The sequence below is a fragment of the Amblyraja radiata genome, chromosome 23, assembly GCF_010909765.2.
Source record: "Amblyraja radiata isolate CabotCenter1 chromosome 23, sAmbRad1.1.pri, whole genome shotgun sequence".
Taxonomy (NCBI): Eukaryota; Metazoa; Chordata; class Chondrichthyes; order Rajiformes; family Rajidae; genus Amblyraja; species Amblyraja radiata.
In genome coordinates, this window is record NC_045978.1 from 28178307 (window position 1) to 28198438 (window position 20132).

Below are 20132 nucleotides of genomic sequence, written 5' to 3' on the forward strand. Positions count from 1 at the left end.
AAAGGGCCGAATGGCCTATTCCTGCACCTATTTTCTATGTTTCTCTGCTGGAGTATATGGCAATAAAACTCGACCACTTGATTTTGAAGCATTCAAGTATGGTGGAGGTATAATGTAGTCCTAGAGTGATACAGTGAAAACAGGCCCTTCGGTGCAACTTGCCCACACCTGCCAACATGTCCCAGCTACACTACCTGCTTTTGGTCCATATCCCACCAAACCTGTCCTATCCATGTATCAGTCTAACTTTCTTAAATGTTGGGATATTTTCCCAAGTAAAGATTCAAAACAAATCCTCATCCAGCATCGTCTATGATTAGGTTCAGAAACGGGGGCCGTGGTAATAAAGCGCTGGATTTTCTACTAGAGACAATTGCTACAAATACTAATATTTCAGTTATCTCAATATATGTCGAGCATCAAAGATGGGACCTTCCTGATTTACAGAAAATAATGATCTGCAAGTCAACAGGGTAAATTCCATGTACATACAGACAATGATTTTAAAAAATTTTTTTTTTTTAAAGTATTCCTGAAGAACAAGCCAATAAAGAATTAGAGGAGGGCCAAGTTCAAAAAGTCTGCAAACTACTTGTAGAGCAGAGGGATCTAGGAGCTCACGCACACAGCTGGTTGAGAGTGACACCACAGGTAGACAAGGTGGTCAAGAGGCTTTTGACATATTAGCCTGCACCAGTCAGAGAATTGAGTAAAGAAGTTGGGAGGTCATGTTGCAGTTATACAAGACGTTGGTAATGAATGAATGAATGAATACGTTTATTGTCATTGCACAATACTGTGCAACGAAATTCCATTACATCTCCTCCGGTTAAAAAAAATACAAACACGACAACCATTAACACATATGTACACTTATTAGTAAAAAATAAATAGGTATTTTAAAAGAATTTAAAAGAATTTGGCGGCATTTCTTGGAATTACATTTTGCTTCCCCAGCATTCTCTGTTGGAATTTAGCTCTTTTATCGCACATGGGTAGAAACTATTTTTTAGTCTATCGGTGCGAGCCTTCAGAGTCCTGAATCGCCTCCCAGAGGGTAGCAGAGTAAAAAGGTAGTTGGCAGGGTGGGATGTGTCCTGCTTGATATTTGTGGCAAGCATCGGGCCCTATATATGTCATCCAAGGCCGCATTTAGAGTATTTTAGTACTATAGCAATGTTTAAGAAACGTTTGGACAGGTACATGGATAGGATAGGTTTAGAGGGATATGGGTCACATTCAGACAGGTGGAACTAGTGTAGATTGGACATGTTGGTCTGTGTGGGCAAGTTGGGCAAGTTGGGCCAAAGGGCTATTTCCACACTCACCCTATAACTAAAAACTGTAAATGTCACAAATTATGTTTTGGTCTTCTAATTTGAGGAAGGACATTCTTGCTTTTGAGGGAGTGCAGCATAGGTTCACCAGGGTAATTCCCAGGGTGGTGGGACTGACATATGATGAAAGAATGGGTTAACTGGTCTTGTATTCACTGGAATTTTGAAGTATGAGTGGGAATCTTATAGAAACATAAAATTCTTAAGAGATTGGACAGGCGAGATGTAGGAAAAATATTCCAGAAGTTGGAGGAGTCTAGAATCAGGGGTCACAGTTTAAGAATAAGGGGCAGTCCATTTAGGACTGAGACGAGGACAAACCTTTTCACCCAGAGTTGCAAATCTGCGGTATTCTCTGCCACAGAAGGCAGCGGAGGCCAATTCACTGAATGGTTTAAAGAGAGAATTAGATTTAGCTCTTAGGGCTAACGGAATCAAGGGATATGGGGGGAAAAAACAGGAACGGGGTACTGATTTTGGTTGATCTGCCATGATCATATTGAATGGCGGTGCTGGCTCAAAAGGCCGAATGGCCTACTCCTGCACCTATTTTCTATGTTTCTATGTGAAATGAAAAGCACAGATAAAGTTGGCAATGCATGTCATGCAACAATTCAAAATAGAACAACTTAAGTTTCTATTCTTAATAATGATTTCAGACTAGATACTTAAATTGATCATAACTTGAGACATTTGCTTCTCACCCTTCTATTATCTCCAAACTAGATAACTTCACGTATACGTACAGGCGAAGTTATGTGAATTAACATATGGGTAAACGGCATGATGTTACATGCTCCACCAAGCCACCACTATGTAAATCTTAAAGGAAGTTCAGCTAATTTGTCACCAAATTACTTGAATAATTAAGTAACTTCAGTGAGGAAATATTCCCATAATTGCACTGACCCCAACTAGGGCATGTTATTGATACAAGTTCTCCATCATCATTAAATGAAGCCAAATGTTTGCATTGCTTCAGCAAGTTTCAAATGTTTATGGATGAGTCATGCATGGAGGTTGAAATTTTGACGTCTCCCATCTTTATAATTTGGTGTGACAAATGCTTCCACAAATAACCCACTTCAACACAAATCATAAGTTGCTCCAGAGACAAACAAAACAGCTGAAGAGAAAATAGGGAAAAAAAATCCCACAAATGATATGAAACAACTTCTACTTAGGTTTGTGTAGGAAGGAACTGCAGATGCTGGTTTAAACCGAAGATAGGCGACACCAAAGCTGGAGTAACTCAGCGGAACAGAAAGCATCTCTGGTGAGAAGGAACGGGTGACGTTTCGGTTCGAGACCCTTCATCAGACTCGACACGAAACGTCACCCATTCCTTCTCTCCAGAGATGCAGCCTGTCCCACTGAGTTACTTCAGCTTTATGTATCTATCTTCTACTTAAGCTTGAACTGTTTACAAACTTCCTAATAGAATCACATCTCTTGTGCCAAAATGTGCTTCTTGATTTCATTCTTGAATTGCTAAGAATATGGAATCTTTGGAATTCCAGCTGGAGGAAACATCTCCGCTATATTGTATTTATAAATGTCCTTTATTTTAAACACCTCAGGTTACCCTGCTACCATCACATTAAAAACAACTGATTTATGTAACTCGACCGCAATTTAAAATGTTAAACAGTTCTTGCCAATCTGCACTAGTCCCTTTCCAAAAAAAAGTACATCTTCTTCCAAATACTGTGCCCAAAACTAAAAGCAATATTGCAGATGAGATTCAGTGCACTCAAAGCACAGCTTTCTTCTCTTTATAATGAAAGGTCAACATTTCATTCGCCTTTTCCAATATTTTAATTGTCAAATAGAGCAATCTGGATCTAAACATTTGTTACTAGATATCGCCAACATCCATGGTGGTAAATGACAGGGAGAACTTCAGCAATGTTCTACTCCACGGTCGGGAATACAAAGGACACTGCCACCCTGTTTAGCTTACTTAACCTAGCATTAGTTACAGTGCCCTCCATAATGTTTGAGGCAAAGACCCATCATTTATTTATTTGCCTCTGTACTCCACAATTTGAGATTTGTAATTGAAAAAATCACATGTGGTTAAAGTGAACTTTATCAGATTTTAATAAAGGCCATTTTTATACATTTTGGTTTCACCATGTAGAAATTATAGTAGTGTTTATGCATAGTCCCCCCATTTCAGGGCATCATAATGTTTGGGACACAGCAAAGTCATGTAAATGAAAGTAGTCATGTTTAGTATTTTGTTGCATATCCTTTGCATGCAATGACTGCTTGGAGTCTGCGATTCATGAACATCACCAGTTGCTGGGTGTCTTCTCTGGTGATGCTCTGCCAGGTCTGTATTGCAGCCATCTTTAGCTTATGCTTGCTTTGGGGGTTAGTCCCCTACAGTTTTCTCTTCAGCATATAAAAGGCATGCTCAATTGGGTTCAGACCGGGTGATTGACTTGGCCACTCAGGAATTTACCATTTTTTAGCTTTGATAAACTCCTTTGTTGCTTTTAGCAGTATGTTTGGGATTAATGTCTTGCTGCAGAATGAAGCACCAGCCAATGAGTTTTGAGGCATTTGGTTGAACATGAGCAGATAGGATGTGTCTATACACTTCAGAATTCATTATGCTACTACCATCACCAGTACCATCAGCAGCCATACATGTCCACCACCGTGTTTCACAGATGAGGTGGTATGCTTTGGATCTTGGGCAGTTCCTTCTCTCCTCCATACTTTGCTCTTGCCATCACTCTGATATATGGTAATCTTAGTCTCATCTGTCCACAAGACCTTTTTCCAGATCTGTGGTTGCTCTTTTAAGTACTTATTGGCAAACTGTAACCTGGCCATCCTATTTGCTAACCAGTGGTTTGCATTTTGCAGTGTAGCCTCTGTACTTCTGTTCATGAAGTCTTCTGTGGACAGTGGTCATTGACAAATCTAAACCAGACTCCTGAAGTGTGTTTCTGATCTGTCGGACAGGTGTTTGGGGATTTTTCTTTATTATAGAGAGAATTCTTCTGTCATCAGCTGTGGAGGTCTTCCTTGGCCTGCCAGTCCCAATGGCTTCTTTGGCACAACTTTGGTCCTCATGTTGATAACCAGCAATAAAAGTCTCCAAAAGTGATGGAAAGACTGGAGGAAAGATTAAGTGCTGAGAGCTCTCTTATACCTGCATTAAGGATACAATTAAACACACCTGAGCAATTGTAAAGCTATGAAGCCATGTGTCCCAAACATTACGGTGCCCTGAAATGGGGGGGGGGGGGGGGCTATGTATAAATACAGCTGTAATTTCTACACGGTGAAACCAAAATGTGTAAAAATTGCCTTTATTAGAATCTGACAATGTGCACTTTAACCACATGTGATTTATTTTTCCTATTACAAATCTCAAATTGTGGAGTACAGAGGCAAATAAATAAATGAGAGGTCTGTCCCAAACATTATGGAGGGCACTGTATATCCAAGACCATCTAAACACAAAATTGCACAAAACATACTTAAATTGAATTGTTCAATTCATTTGCAATACAAAACTGCAACATGGAGTCTCAGAAACTGTAGAATGTCAAGTCAAATAAAGAAATTAAAATGCTGTAGCTTACATTAATTAGAAATGGCAAAACGTTTTCTATGACAATAGGTTTAAGGTTGCTTAAGCAACTGAAACAGCAATTTTGCTAGAACCTTGCATCAACTGGGAGCTGTGATGTGACATGATCTGATAATTGAAAAGAACAGTGAATAAAAGGAAGGTACACAAAATTGCTGGAGAAACTCAGCGGGTGCAGCAGCATCTATGGAGCGAAGGAAATAGGTAACGTTTCGGGCCGAAACCCTTCTTCAGACTGATAGGGGGTGGCAGGGAGAAGGAAGGGGGAAAAAAGAGAGGAGGAGGAGCCTGAGAGCTGGGGGATGGGAGGAGACAGCTCGAGGGCTAAGGAAGGGGAGGAGACAGCAAGGGCTAACAAAATTGGGAGAATTCAATGTTCATGCCCGCCGGATGCAGGCTCCCCAAGCGGAATATGAGGTGCTGTTCCTCCAATTTCCGGTGTTGCTCACTCTGGCAATAAAAGGAACCAAGTAACAAAATTACCAATCCTCAAGGAGATTGCTTCTGTCTACATTTAACAAATACCAAAGTTTAGCTTACTGGTGTAGATTAAGCATGTCCATCGATGTTTCTCCATGATTTTGGGATTACTGCAGGACAATAGACAATAGGTGCAGGAGTAGGCCATTCAGCCCTTCGAGCCATTCAAAGTGATCATGCCTGATCATCTCCAATCAGTACCCTGTTCTTGCCTTCTCCGCATATCCCCTGACTCCGATATCCTTAAGAGCCCTATCTAGCTCTCTCTTGAAAGCATCCAGAGAACCTGCCTCCACCGCGGCAGAGGATTCCACAGACTCACCACTCTCTGTGAGAAAAAGTGTTTCCTCGTCTCCTTTCTAAAAGGCTTACTCCTTATTCTTAAACTGTGGCCCCTGGTTCTGGACTCAGGAACATGTTTCCTGCCTCTAGCGTGTCCAAGCCCTTAACAATCTTATATGTTTCAATGAGATATCCTCTCATCCTTCTAAACTCCAGAGTGTACAAGCCCAGCTGCTCCATTCTCTCAGCATATGACAGTCCCACCATTCCGGGAATTAACCTTGTAAACCTACGCTGCACTCCCTCAATAGCAAGAATGTTCTTCCTCAAATTAGGGGACCAAAACTGCACACAATACTCCAGGTATGGTCTCACTGGGGCTCTGTACAACTGCAGAAGGACCTCTTTGCTCCTATATTCGATTCCTCTTGTTTTAAAGGCCAACATGTCATTCGCTTTCTTCACTGCCTGCTGTACCTGCATGCTTACTTTCATAGACTGATGTACAAGGACCCCCAGATCCCGTTGTACTTCCCCTTTTCCCAACTTGACGCCATTTAGATAGTAATCTGCCTTTCTGTTTTTTGCTACCAAAGTGGATAACCTCACATTTATCTGCATTAAACTTCATCTGCCATGCATCTGCCTACCCCCCACCCCCCCCCCCCCCCAACCTGTCCGTCACCCTGCATTCTCATAGCATCTTCCTCACAGTTCACACTGCCACCCAGCTTTGTGTCATCTGCAAATTTGCTAATGTTACTTTGAATCCCTTCATCCAAATCATGGGTCCACCCCAGGTTACGACAGAATTCCATTCTCATGAACAGTTTGTACCAATACTTGATATAATAGAAGCATACATTCCCTTCTTATGTATTTAACTCTCTCAGTGATGAACAATAAGTTAGTTAGCTTTCCTAATTACCTGTTGCACCTGTACATGTTGATGACCACTTTAGTTTCAGATTTTCTTTATTTTCTCTCTAGTTGCCCCATTTCTCGTAATGTACTTGTAAAATCATTTTGGATTTGTCTTAAATCTTCTCTGCCAGAGCGATCTCATATCTAATTTATGCTTTCCTGATTTCCTTCTTAAATATGCATTTCAATCCCTTTTACTCCTCCAGGTTACACTCTATTCCAGCTGCCTTACTTAAAACCATGCCTACTTTTTCCAGACCAGGGCCTCAAATTCTCATGTCATCTAGGATTCCTTACTCCTACCTGTCTTGCTCTTCACTCTGTCAGAAACATATGCATTGAGCTCTCACTATCACACTTTTAAAGGCATCCCATTTTCAAGACAGGGAAAATGCTGTAGTAGCTCAGCAGGACAGGCAGCATCTCTGCACAGAAGGAATGGTGACATTTCAAGATGAGACCCTTCTTCAGACTGAGAGTCAGGGGAGAGGGAAACTGGAGATATGGAAGGGTACAAAGAGCATATATGGTGTGAAAGGAGATCAAAGTGCACGATGATCAGGGAAATGTGCAATGATACATTGTTGGCTGAGGGGAAGGTGACAAGGCATACAAACAGTAAAATTAATCAGGACAGTGAAGCTATTCGGAGAACTAGGTGGGGGAGGGACAGAGAGAGAGGGAAAGTAAAGGTTACTTGAAGTTAGAGAAATTAATATTCATACGGCTGGGTTGGAAGACGCCCAAGCCAAATATGAGATGCTGTTCCTTCAATTTGCGTTTGGCCTCACTGACAGTGGAGGAGGCCCAGGACATAAAGGTCAGTATGGGAATGGGAGGCAACGCTAAAGTGTTCAGCAACAAGGAGATTGCATAGGCTCAGGCAAACTAAGCAAAGGTGTTCGGCAAAATGATCGCCCAGTCTGCGTTTGGTCTCGCCGATGTATAGGAGTCCACACCCAGATATAGTAGATGAGGTTGGAGGTGCAAGTGAACTTCTACCTCACCCGACGGGACAGTTGGGGTCCTTAGACGGAGTCAAGGGAAGAGGTATTGGGGCAAGTGTTGCATCTCCTGCAGTTGCAGGGGGAAGTGCCTGGGAAGTGGGTGATTTGGATGGGATGGCCACCTCCAACATGATCCCACCACTTGTCATATCTTCCCATCTCCACCACTTTCCACATTTCAAAGGCAGTTACATCTCAGCTGGAGTATTGTTTTTGGTCGCCATACACTGGGAAAAATATCAAAACCATAGAATGGTGAGACAAGAAACTGCAGTTGCTGGAATCTTGAGCAAATCACAAAGTGTTGGAGGAACTCATCGGATAAGGCAGCATCTGTAAAGGGAATGGATAGATAGAGTTTCTGGTTGGGACCCTTCCATGACCATAAATGCCCCATCTGCTTATAATAACCAGCATTTTCAATTTTTACTTTGAATTTACAGCTCCTACAGGTTTTCGTTTGCGTTTATGATGCCTTCTGCACTTAAATCTGTTCACCCCTGTGTTTTCATCTTTTCCCCTCTCATCATGCCTTGCAATACCTTGAAAACACGTGTCATAGGATTTAGGAACAGCTCCTTCCCCATTGTCATCAGATTACTGAACAGTCATCTCATAAACTGGGACATAGTCCTAATCTCTCATTTTAGCACAGTGTAAAACTTACACTTTATTTGTATGTTCTGTACTTTCTCTGTAACTCTAACATTTCTCTGTAACTGTAATGTCATAACACTGTAAAGCATAATTTGACTGGATAGCACACAACTTTTTTTAAAATTTTATCTTGGTACATATGACAATAATAAACCAACACCAAATCTACTATTAAAGTACACACATAAATGGTGTTGAATGGAGAGTCGAAATGCAAACCATCTGTGGAACCATACATCATCAAAATGTTAATTGTCCATTTGATGAAACAGATTAGAAAAATGGCTTCTCAAATTTATGAAGCTTATTTTTTTACATCAAAGATCTCCCTTCCATATTTTACATGGGATTCAAGATAACAATCTTCAGGCAAACATATTTGTGCATGTGTATCCACATGCAATTAATAATACATTTTAATATTACAATAAAAACATTGTGCGTATTTATAAAATCTCTAGTAGCTGAGATTACATTTAACAGGGTAACAAATTAAGTTATCTATTATGAATGTTAATAACATGTGAATTTATAATTAAAATGCCACAAGAATATGCAGATATTTTAACACAATAAACTATTATTTGCTATTCAAAAGCTACCTGTTGAAACAAGATGTACGCTATTATTTTTGTGCAAATGTTTTGCAACATCAGGTGGACTGCAGACACCAGAAATCCAAAAATGCTTTCCAGGTTGCAACAACATTTTCAGTTTCTCAAAAACTTTGTGTCCAGCTCCCCCGCTGAAATGTCAGAGGCACAGTTACTTGCACCTTAGGTGGAAGCAAGACTCATTCAAGAGAGAGCTGACCTGAAATGACACCAAGAGTCTGCTTTGAAGCTATTTTAAATTCCCTTCTTACACAATTAATCAGCTCTCGGATTATTTTTTTAAACAGAGCCAATTGCTTCTTATTGCCAATAAAACTTCTTACACCAACAACAATTGCAGGCAATCCTGTGTTCCAGCAGTTTGGGTAACAGAAATTCGCCCTAATTCACAAATCACTTGCAGAAAACTTGAGAAACAATATAAATGTTCTCTTAAATTTATGCATAAAATGGAAATAAATAAACAAAATTTATATTTTCAACGCACACTTCTTGATGAATGCGCAAATGAAGTGGCTTCACATGATAGAAAATTGCGATACACTGTTTTCTAGAAAGGCTACAACGCTCCCCCCAAACCATCCAGATTTTTACACTGCGAGCTTTGTTGATTATTTTCTAAATATCAAAAACAAAATAATTTTTGCTTTTCTTGTTAATCCAAACCTCTCTCTTTCTCCGTTATTATTCCGTACTCGAGTTATAATGGAATTTTTCTATTTTAATTTCCACTTCCTTGTCAGCTCATGTGAGATAGTTTCACAAATCGTCAGTCTGATTAATTAACAAGATATATATCGGTTTCTCAAGAAAGAACTGCAGATGCTGGAACAATCGGTAGGCTAAAATGCTGGAGAAATTCAGCGGGTGAGGCAGCATCTATGGAGCGAAGGAATAGGTGACGTTTCGGGTCGAGACCCTTCTTCAGACTGATGTGGGGGTCGGAAAGGAAGAAGGCAGAGACAGTGGGCTGTGGGAGAGCTATTCATCACAGATTTCTGACCTCTCACCAAGTCTTTCAGTACACAACTTTCTAGCAACTTGCAGTTCAAAATATTTTGTATTGAAGAGCCGAAGAGCAAGTCCACCCAAGGACAGAAATAACTACATTCACAAATCCACACACTGCAAGTTATGGCCCATTATATATAGATTTTTATGAAGGCAAGAGTTTTATTTTCTTATTAAACCAATCAGTACAGCTGCTCAGTAAAATTCTTCAGGGTGATAAACTGGAACTGCAGCGAGGTAAAAGCTACCTCAGTAGTTCAGTTGGACTCCAGCATCTTGATACATGGTTTCTTACAGTTAATCATCCTTTGTCACAGTTTGCGCTTCACCATTTCCTACCACGCAGCTAAACAAATGATCGATTGGCTTTCAAAATGATTACTCATAATCGCAGCAGCTCTTCATGTGAAAACAATCTTCATGTGAAAACAAAGCATAGAGAAAGTAGAAGTATGATCATCACATTGTGGAAATCCAATAAGGAATTTTGGTCATAATGCTCTGAACAAAAATATAAAGGCATGTTTCAAGATTGTTAATGGATTGATTGTAACCACACATTTTCATCCTTATAGCTCTCACATATCATTGCAAGTTCAAGCAGGCAACAACTCTTAGAAAATCTTCATGAAGTAGGAGGGAGAAACTGGGAAACGAGAGATGGGGGCAAGGCAAAGCCTGGCAAGTGACGGGTGGATGCATGTGAAGGGATTTGGCTGGGAGGTGGAGTAATTGACAAAAGCTTGGTGAAAAGGAGACAAAAAGGTGTCAGAGGAAGATAGAAGAGAAATGAAGAGAAGTACCTTCAAGGTCAGCAGAGGAGCGGCAGGTGAAGGAGTGAGTGCGGGGATTGGCTGAGAAGGTAATCTCTTGGACAGTTTTTCAGTATTTTTTATTCAGAAGTGGGCGATTTAAAAACCAGTCGGGGCCAGCCTGCAACACATACCTTCAAGGTCAGCAGAGGTTTCGGCAGGTGAAGGAGCAAGGGCCGGGATTGGCTGAGGAATCTAATTAGCAAATTGGCTAGTTAGCAAATTACTCAATTTATCAGGTAATGTAAGCAAGGTTTGCTCCAGGGGAGCGGCCTTGTCGAGGGAAGTGCCTTGTGAGAAAAGTGCAAGTCTTTGGCACGAGAGTCTTGTGAGAAAAGTGCGACTCTTTGGCTCAAGAGTCTTCGGCGAGATGGCTGAAGGAGGAGACTATGCCAAAAGTTGGAGAGGGTGAGACGCAGTGAAGAAATGACAAGTTGCCGCATTCTGGAAACATGTTGAAAAATTAGCGGTGACCAGAATGAAGCCGTCATGGAGAGTAGTGAAAATTCTCGTGCCGTAGGTGCAGTGGTAGTGGGCTGCCAGGAGGTCGAAGGTTGTCATAGGTTGTAGCCGGTGCTGACCAGTGAATTTCATTGGCTCATTGGGGAAAAAAAACGTAAACAGTAGTTTTCAGAATCAAGGATAACCGACCAGTAATGTTAATGTCCGCCGAGCTTCACAGCCTTGTATCTCTGGCTTCTTAAAAGTTGTCTCCTTCTCCCCTCTCTTCTTTTAAAGGACCTGCGTGACCCCTCCCATACACTGTGCGTTCACCGTCTTAATTACAGCGCCAACCTTCCTGTTCATCGCAGTGTGTGTCAGTATCACATTGGCTTTGGACTGGGTGAATTTCACTCAGACAGTACTCCCCCCGCTTGCCCAGTCCCCTGCCAGCATAATGGGGGGGGGGGGGGGGGGGTGTCTGTGTCTGTGGCCTGAGAAATCGCCTAAGTGGGACAGGCCCATCAGGAACTAAGATGGAGCACTCAATGTAAGCAAGCAACTACAATCTATTCACTCCACAAAGGACTGTTGGCTATGTTTTGCAGGCACTTTCCTCTTGATGTTTTGAAGCTCTTAAAGTCAAAAATTGAACAAATAGAAGAAAACATCCAGCAAGCTTCTGGAATGTTCATGAGAAGAATTGTGAACGATGCATTCAGGAACTAGCTATGTGTCAGAATATTAACATACTTTCACCTCCGAAACATGAGCCAAAATTCAATTTACAAAATTGTGGCAATGCAGCGTAAAAGAAGTGGGTCAACCTACTAGCAAATTATAACATTTATGATACCGCACAAACTGCTGACAAAGATGGCTGATAAAGACATGGGCAAAGTCTGGAAATGGCTTCACCTTTACATTAGAAACATCTATTGCTAGATTGCTAAAATATGTAAAAACATTTTCCCAAAAATTCAACTTCATCCCAAACTGCACATGAGATATGCACAGCATGGAATCACTAATGACCTTTCCAGTTAATGGCATTCTGCTGAAAACTTGACTTACACCCAAGACCAACAGGACAGGGTTCAGGGAAAGGTCAACACCAACAGAACTGTAGCTGAGTATTACAGTGTCATGTAATGGGTTTTTTATATAAATGCATTATATACTATCTAACTGAAACCTCTTTGTGCCAGTATAGTGGAAAAGGAAAAGTCATAAACAGAGGTAGTTTTCCATTCCAATTCATGTAAAATTTAATTAATTTTAGAGTAGGAAGAATATTTCCTTTATAATAATTAACATGAATACTGTAGTCTAGCCTATTTGGCTATAAAGGCCACAAGTAAGGAATAGCAATAAAAAAAACTAGTACTTAAAAGGAAGAGTTTTCAACAATTAACAAGATTAAGGATTTAAGCCCTATGAGGCATTATTCAAGACCCTATAACCATCTAGGTACAGATTTATTTATTACATGTGAAGGGATCACATTCAATCTATCTGCAAAAGGTAGGCAATAACACAAATTCTGTATAAAGTCAGTAAAGATATGGCTTTGTTTCTTCCAAACGTCTTTCCACATTATTTCAATGGCAATGTACAACGTTATTAATTGTGAAAATTACTTCAGGACACATGTATACATAACATTTATAGTTAGCCCACACAGAAATACAAAAATAACTGGGCAACAGAGCAAATTTTCAAGTAAACCAAAAGATTGCCGACTTTATGACCGTCTGAATAAGGAAAAATGATAGTGAAGCATGAAAGTGTTCCACTTCACCACTAACAGCTCTTTTCCTGCAGGTGGAAGTGACTATATGAAAACCAAAATTGCACCTTGATGTACAAAGATGTTTATGAAACATACTGACTAGAGTTGAGTTGAGAGTAACCATGCACAATACTAATTATGAAACCATTGCACAATAGGATAGATGACACATGAACACTTCTGGTCTTACTGCATACTGGCTCTTGCTATGCCAATACCTGCAAGAATGCGTACGAATTACTTTCATCTTTTGGACTAATGCCACTATTTACATGCAAATCCAAACAGTGAAATTTGGTGCACTATCATGTAATCCAGCTGCCCTCAACTGTCAACCATGCACACATTTTACCGTAGGCAATATATATATTTACATTGATAGCTATTAAGTAAAAAATATGGCTTACTTATCCGTTCACAGTACACAATGTGTTTTCTAAAATTATCTTTTGCATGTTCACCATAGGTAATAGTATAGACTATTGGAAGATATTTTTTATTTGTAAAATAGTTCAAATGAAAATGCAAATTCAAAACTTACAAAATAATGAACAAGGAAATCTGCTGTAACATATATTTGCTCTATCTGCAGTACCATATTTAAGGATGACATTAATTTGGAAAGGCTATGGACGAGATTCACCAGAATGTTACCTGGGCTTGAGTTATAGAGAGAGATTGGATAGGCTGAGACTTTTCTTTGGCATGTAAGAAGCCAAGGGGTGACCATATTGAAGTGTATGAGATCATAAAGGGAATGGATGAGGTGAATGCTCGGGTTTTCCCCCCAGGTAGAGGATTCAAAATCTAGAGGCAACGTCTTAAGGTGAGAGAGGAGAATTTGAAAGGGACCTCAGGGGCAACTTTTTCCCATTCAGAGACTAGTCAATATCTGGAATGTATTGCCAGAGGAAGCTTTAGAAGCAGATACAAATACCATTCTCAAAAAACATTTGAAAACATGACAACAGATTTAGAGGGATATTAGCTAAAAGCAGGCAAATGAGAAGAGCCCAAGATGCAACTTGGTAGGTATAGACAAGGTGGGCCAAATGGCCTGTGCATGCTGTATAACTATGTTTTATCTGTAAATGGAAATCCAATCTGTGATATTTAAAAATTTCCATTCAAATAACAGGTTCACAAATCTTCTATCGAGTTATAGATATGCGATTGTCATGCAGTAAACTTCGAGCTGCTACTGTCTTGAACTTATTTTGAACATCAATAGTACTGAAACCCAAGGAGTGGAAAATAGTTTTAAACTTTAATCCTTTGATAGCTTAAACTTAGGTTAATCACCAAAAATGAGAATATCCTCAATTATTCCAAAATAAATGTAATTTGCCAGTCTTGATTTAAGCTGCTACTACTTAATCCAAATATGCAAATCATACACAGATAAAAAGTAGATTTTGGTTTCTGTTAACTTGAAAAATATGCCCAAAATATATCTAATAACACCAGCTCTATTCATATGTCTAACCTATTGGTTCTCACAAATTCACACATTTTAGAATATTGACATTTCCAGTGGCTTTATTGTAATGTTTCAATCACAATGCTTTTTCTGTGCAAGGTGACGAATTTTAAATTATGGAACTTTACCACTACAAATTAATTTCAAATTTCACCAGGACTTGAGGCAGGTTTAATCTATGAAAACAAATAACATTTAACCAAGTGAACATCAGGAGAGACTCACAAGTTCAAGAACCATTCTACATAATTCCTGTTGTACAATCCTATATTTTTGGTGACATGCTAAAGTATTTTTAATTATACTTTATCTTTATATGCTGTGGCAGACAAAACAATGAAAAATCATTGGGACACAAGCGCCAAGTTATAAATACGTCAGAAGGAGGAAGAAGGAAGAAATTTAAATGTTTGAATCAATAGGAAGAGGTAACAGGAGAAAGCAAAAATTGTGTAATGACAGGGAGAAGCAGAATGAAGTGAAATTGAAAGGAAGTAACATGACCCAGGGTATATAAACTAGCCACATGCATGTTGTACTGATGCTATAGAATATCACCCTGATATACAATGTTTCAAATTAACGTTTCTTTCAACTGCTTTCAAAATAGTTCACTTTATTTAATATTATATAATTCAACAGGGTCAATTTCTGCCTGCACTTTAAATCCTAAACTGCTTATATGCTTTGCTTTTGTAGATATATAGCATAGTGCGGGGGTTTGCAGACACAAAACACTTGGAATAAATTAGTATTTTTTAGAGTGGCAGGGTGTTACTTGTGGGGCACTGCTGTGATCATTGCTTAGACATCAACAGTTCATTACAGATACAAAGAACAGCATCAGTGATTTGATTTAGGGAACAGAAAGTAAGATTTCTATGTTTGCCGATGACATTACACTAGGTGGGAATGTGAACAATGAGGATGACGGAAAGAGCCTTCAAAATGACACTGAAAAATTGGGTGAGTAGGCAAAAACATGTCGAGTGTATTAAATTATATTTAAATTTGTAATAACCAATTTCCTAAAGGAAAAAGACAGAATCTTACTAAAGGGCAGATCCGGACCGCAACGGCCGTGAGCCCCAGGCCGAGTTCGGCGATCGTTTGCCGGCTTCTGCTGCCGTTGAAGGTGAGACGTTGCGTCGTGCCAGGGTCTTGGGCCTGTCCCACTTTGGCCGTCAGTTCCGCGACAGGCCGTTGACGCACGAAGATTTTGTTCGCTACAAAAAATTCGGAGCCCCACGCCATGTCGCGCGCAACTACATAACCCTCCGCGCTTCTCAGTGGGACCGGCCCCGCGCGGCCATACGATGCCCGTGCGCCTCAATGCAACCACATGGGACAGGCCCTTAAGTGATGTTACATTCCAACAATACAAAACAATTTTTTTGACAATGTTGCACACACACACAAACACACTCTCTCTCTCTCTCTACAGAAGTTCAGAGGCATTCTCTGGTGAACTGCCAAACGTGTGTCTGTGGGTTGTAAACCTGTGAAATATGTAAATAGATAAATACATTTCTAAACAAAAGTATCATGGATCCTACGGAGGACAACAGGACTACACATCACAAATAATCAACTATGATCATAAATAACAAAGTAGGTTTGAAGGTCTTAAGCATTTTCCATTTTCTCACATTTCTATGTTATTCTTTCTAACTATACAACCTAATCATGTGGACTTGAAATACAGGAATAACAACATTGTTGCACCAACAATCATAATATTTCTGGGATCACCACTGGTCAGCAACTCAAATGAATGTCACATTCGCTTGTGAGCAACTCAATTCCTGGCTCTCCAAAATCTCCCATCAAACAAGTTATGGCTTTGAAGGGATGCATTCAGTTTGCAGCTGGAAAAAAACCTCAATAATGTCATGATTGACGCACCAGCTTATCTATCACAGCTTAGAACTATCTTCAAAATTCCAATGCTTGTCATTGGTAATGGTGTACAGACACCTGTCAATCAACTGGTCAAAAAGCAGATTTTCCATCCAAGTGGTCCACAGAGAAGATTCATCAAAACAATGAGTAAATTGCAGAAGAGAATGTCCTAATACTGCCAGCAATCTTGAGAATTAATTTGAAAATATCCGAGTCAAATCCGCTCTGATATACAAAGTCTGAGTCAAAACTAATTCTACCTATGATCAGTTTGCCATTGAAGTGAATAGTGGGAAGATTCCTAGAGTGTGATGTTAATACATTGTAAAAATTAAGGAAAATCTATTACTGTTACTCAGAATCACAATAAACCAATTTTCAGTTCAATAATAAATTTGCACAAACCCAGCCTCTGCCCATCGACTCCATCTACATTTCACACTGCCTCAAAGCAGCCAACATAATCAGAGACCACTTATACCCCAGTCATTCCCTCTTCTCCACTCTTCTCAGGCAGAAGATAAAGCAGCTTAAAAGCACATACCATTAATTTCAAATACAGCATTTTTCCTGCTGTTTATCAGGCTACTGATTGGACCTCTCATAAGCCATGGGAGGTAGGCACACCCTATCCCATTGCACCCTTGCAGATAATGTTTTTCACGTCATCTCAAAACACACAATAGAAAATGTAAATGTGCACATTAAAATTGGAGCTTGATTTCTTAAGTCACTATAACAATTGTAACTCTTTTCATTGAATCTGTAATATCTGAAATTTAACAATGTGATTAAAATGGCACATACTACCCACTCTCTCTTTCTCTGTTCAGTCATCAACATAATTCTTGTTGCACTCTCTTGCTATATCCTTAGCATTCTGCTCCCCTTCCTGTATATTGTTGTGGTTTTCCGAAATAATATCTACTATAATATCAACCACAAATTTGCATCCAGATAAATGCATGAATAACATAGGTCTGAGTAGTTAACAAAGAAAAAGACTTGCATTTTTATGTGGACATTTATGTTAAATGTCACAAAGCACTTTAGAGTCAATTAATTACATCAGCATATTGTTCAGTTGGTGAAAGCAGTTAAAGCACACACAACAAGTTTCTAAAAACATCAATGAAATGTATAACAATCTAAATTGATTTGGAAGAGGTGGCTTGTAGATGTTGAATTATTAATCAGAATATTTGAAAAACTCCCTGCTATTTTTGTTTGAAAAGTGTTCCTGCATTTCTTCTTTAGAATCATAAGCACAGGCAAATACCCAAATTCAACATCTCAAACAAAAGAGACACATCGCTTCTAATGATGCAGCAGTACTACACTAACTTATCAGCCTAGGTGATTCCAATGTTTAATGACGCTGTTAAACATCAGTAACACTGTTCCCAGCTGTTATCAGGCCATTGAACCATCCTACCACAACAAGAGAGCAGTTCTGAACTAATATCTACCTCAATGGAGACCCTCAGACTATCTTTGATCAGACTTTACTGGCTTCATCTTGCACTAAACATTATTCACATTTCTTGTATCTGTACACATTTCTTGTATCTGTACACGTGACAATAAATAAACTAGTCATGAATAATAGCTACTGGATCACAATATTTTCACTCAAACAAGTATTATTCAGTCTAGCTAATAATTAGTATGCCACTGCTGTCATCCATAATCAAGTGTCAAATAGGGAATTAGGAACTGCAAGATCCGAAAGAAATCATGTCATTTTTAAGTACAAAAAAATTGCAGTTTTAAATTTATACTTAACACTTCTAATATACATTGTTCATCAACTTCTGCTACCTCTGAAAAATTCTCATCAAAGAAAAAGCAAAACTTATTGCAAGACAAACTTAATTGAAGTAAAAAAAAGTGATGTTGTAAATCTAAAATAAATGAACTTCCCTCATTAATCTATTAACCAGACAGCTCAGTAAACATTGGAATCACCTCAGCAAGCCTGGTCTCACCCCTTCAGAAATACTAACTTTGTCCCATTTATCGTTCCCCACCCTCCCTGAAATTTGACATTTTCTCACTCTCCCAATTCTGATTATTTATCAGAATTGGGTCTGTTCCTCTTCCATGAATACCACTTGACCTGTTGAATATTTCCAACATTGTTTTTATTATTGCTATAGTTATTCCTAGTAAGTGAATTTCAGATTTGCACTACAGTCTAGCCTCCCATTATGATATAACCCATAGCTAAAGGTAATATTTATCATACATATCTTTCTAAAATAACGTGGAAAGTTACAGATAAATACCACGATTCCTTAATATAACTCAAAACAATTAATAGGCAACAAAATATTCGTTCAAACCTCTTCACCATAGCAGGATTTTCTTTTGGAAGTTCATAAATCTAACAAAATGGGGAAAACCCAAGTGTTCATTAAGCAGACTTTCGAATTAGCTTTAGAAATATATATTTTTTTTAATCAACAGCCATTATCCTCTAGCTTAAGATGTCTTGTCCCACCACCGCGTACCTCTAACGGCTGAGAAACCGCCCACCTGTAACTCACCAAAATATTAAAGGGACACGAGTCAAGATTAGTTGACAAACAAGCTAATATTGAATGTGTACAATTTCCTGCAAACGACTATAATAAAATACACATCGTACTTGTTGTCTGTACACCTGGCCTATTCCATTTCTGGGCATCACAATCCCCTACATATTCTACCCTGTCTTCCAGAAAAGATTAGGGGTGGTGGGGTCATCTCGTATCGAACCTGGGCCTCTGCCCTTGTGTCTTATTCTTTTACCTCGAACATCAGCCCCAGCAGAATCACCATTGCGACGGACGACACGATATCCGCATGGTTTTGGATCACGAATTCATGACTGAAGACGGCGGGGTTTTTGCTTTTCTTCCTCAGACCCATGATGGATGAAAATGTAAACTGTTTTGCTTTTTCTTTGTTTTAAATAGCCCTGGCGTGAACGGTACAAATGTGTATATTTTGTTTAAATCCCCTCAGCTCCTCGACGCTGTCGAAGCCACGTCTGTCTTGCTCGCCTGCCCACCTCCCACAACTACACGGCACTGACGCCGCCTGCCCGGCACCGCCGCCTACCATTCTCGACGCTGAATGATTGACAGCGAGCCCGGCCAATCGACGAGAGGGAGGTTGCCTCCAAGGACCCGCCCTTCCCCCTCTCCGTTCTTGACAGCGCGGTTAGCCAATCACAACAGGTGATCTCCGCCCACCGTTCGCACGGACAACCAATCGGAAACGCGAACGGAAGGAGGAGGCGGGCCGACCACCTATTCCTCGCGCATGTGCAAATGGCTTCCCGGTGGATCGTCAGGTAAAGCATCAACTGTCAAGTCGTTAGTTGGGGAAGTGAGTTTATCCCTGTAGATTTAGTAGGAATTTGCGCCATATATCAAATTTCGTGATAAAGAATAAGACTATTACCAACTACGTTTCTATCCTCATCTATAGTGTTTAAATGATTTCAAAAAAAATAACAGGAATATAATGTATTATATTGTATATATTATTGTATTATATATATTAAATATATATATTATGTATATTTTTTATTATTATATATAATATAATTTGCATTATTTTATATAATAATATTTATATTATTATTTTATTTATATATATTATATAGAAATATATTATATGATATTCCTATATAATATATTATAATTCATATAATAGTATAATGTATTATATATATATTATTTATATATAATAATATATGTACAGTTCACTTTAAAATGTAACCCATCCCTT

General features: G+C 39.3%; 1 protein-coding gene across 2 annotated transcripts in view; it reads right to left on the reverse strand.

Moving 5' to 3' along the window:
• LOC116986398 (translocating chain-associated membrane protein 1-like 1) overlaps nt 1-19474 on the reverse strand; it is a 59230-nt gene extending 39756 nt beyond the window's left edge. Inside the window, exon 1 of one of the 2 annotated variants that reach the window (XM_033041884.1) lies at nt 19146-19474. In XM_033041884.1, the coding sequence (XP_032897775.1) occupies nt 19146-19265 (120 nt within the window). In that variant the 5' untranslated portion in view covers nt 19266-19474. Of the gene's footprint in view, nt 1-8902; nt 9082-19145 lie in introns of those variants that run through there. The other variant, XM_033041885.1, reaches the window with a different exon arrangement.
• Nucleotides 19475-20132: the final 658 nt, after the last annotated feature.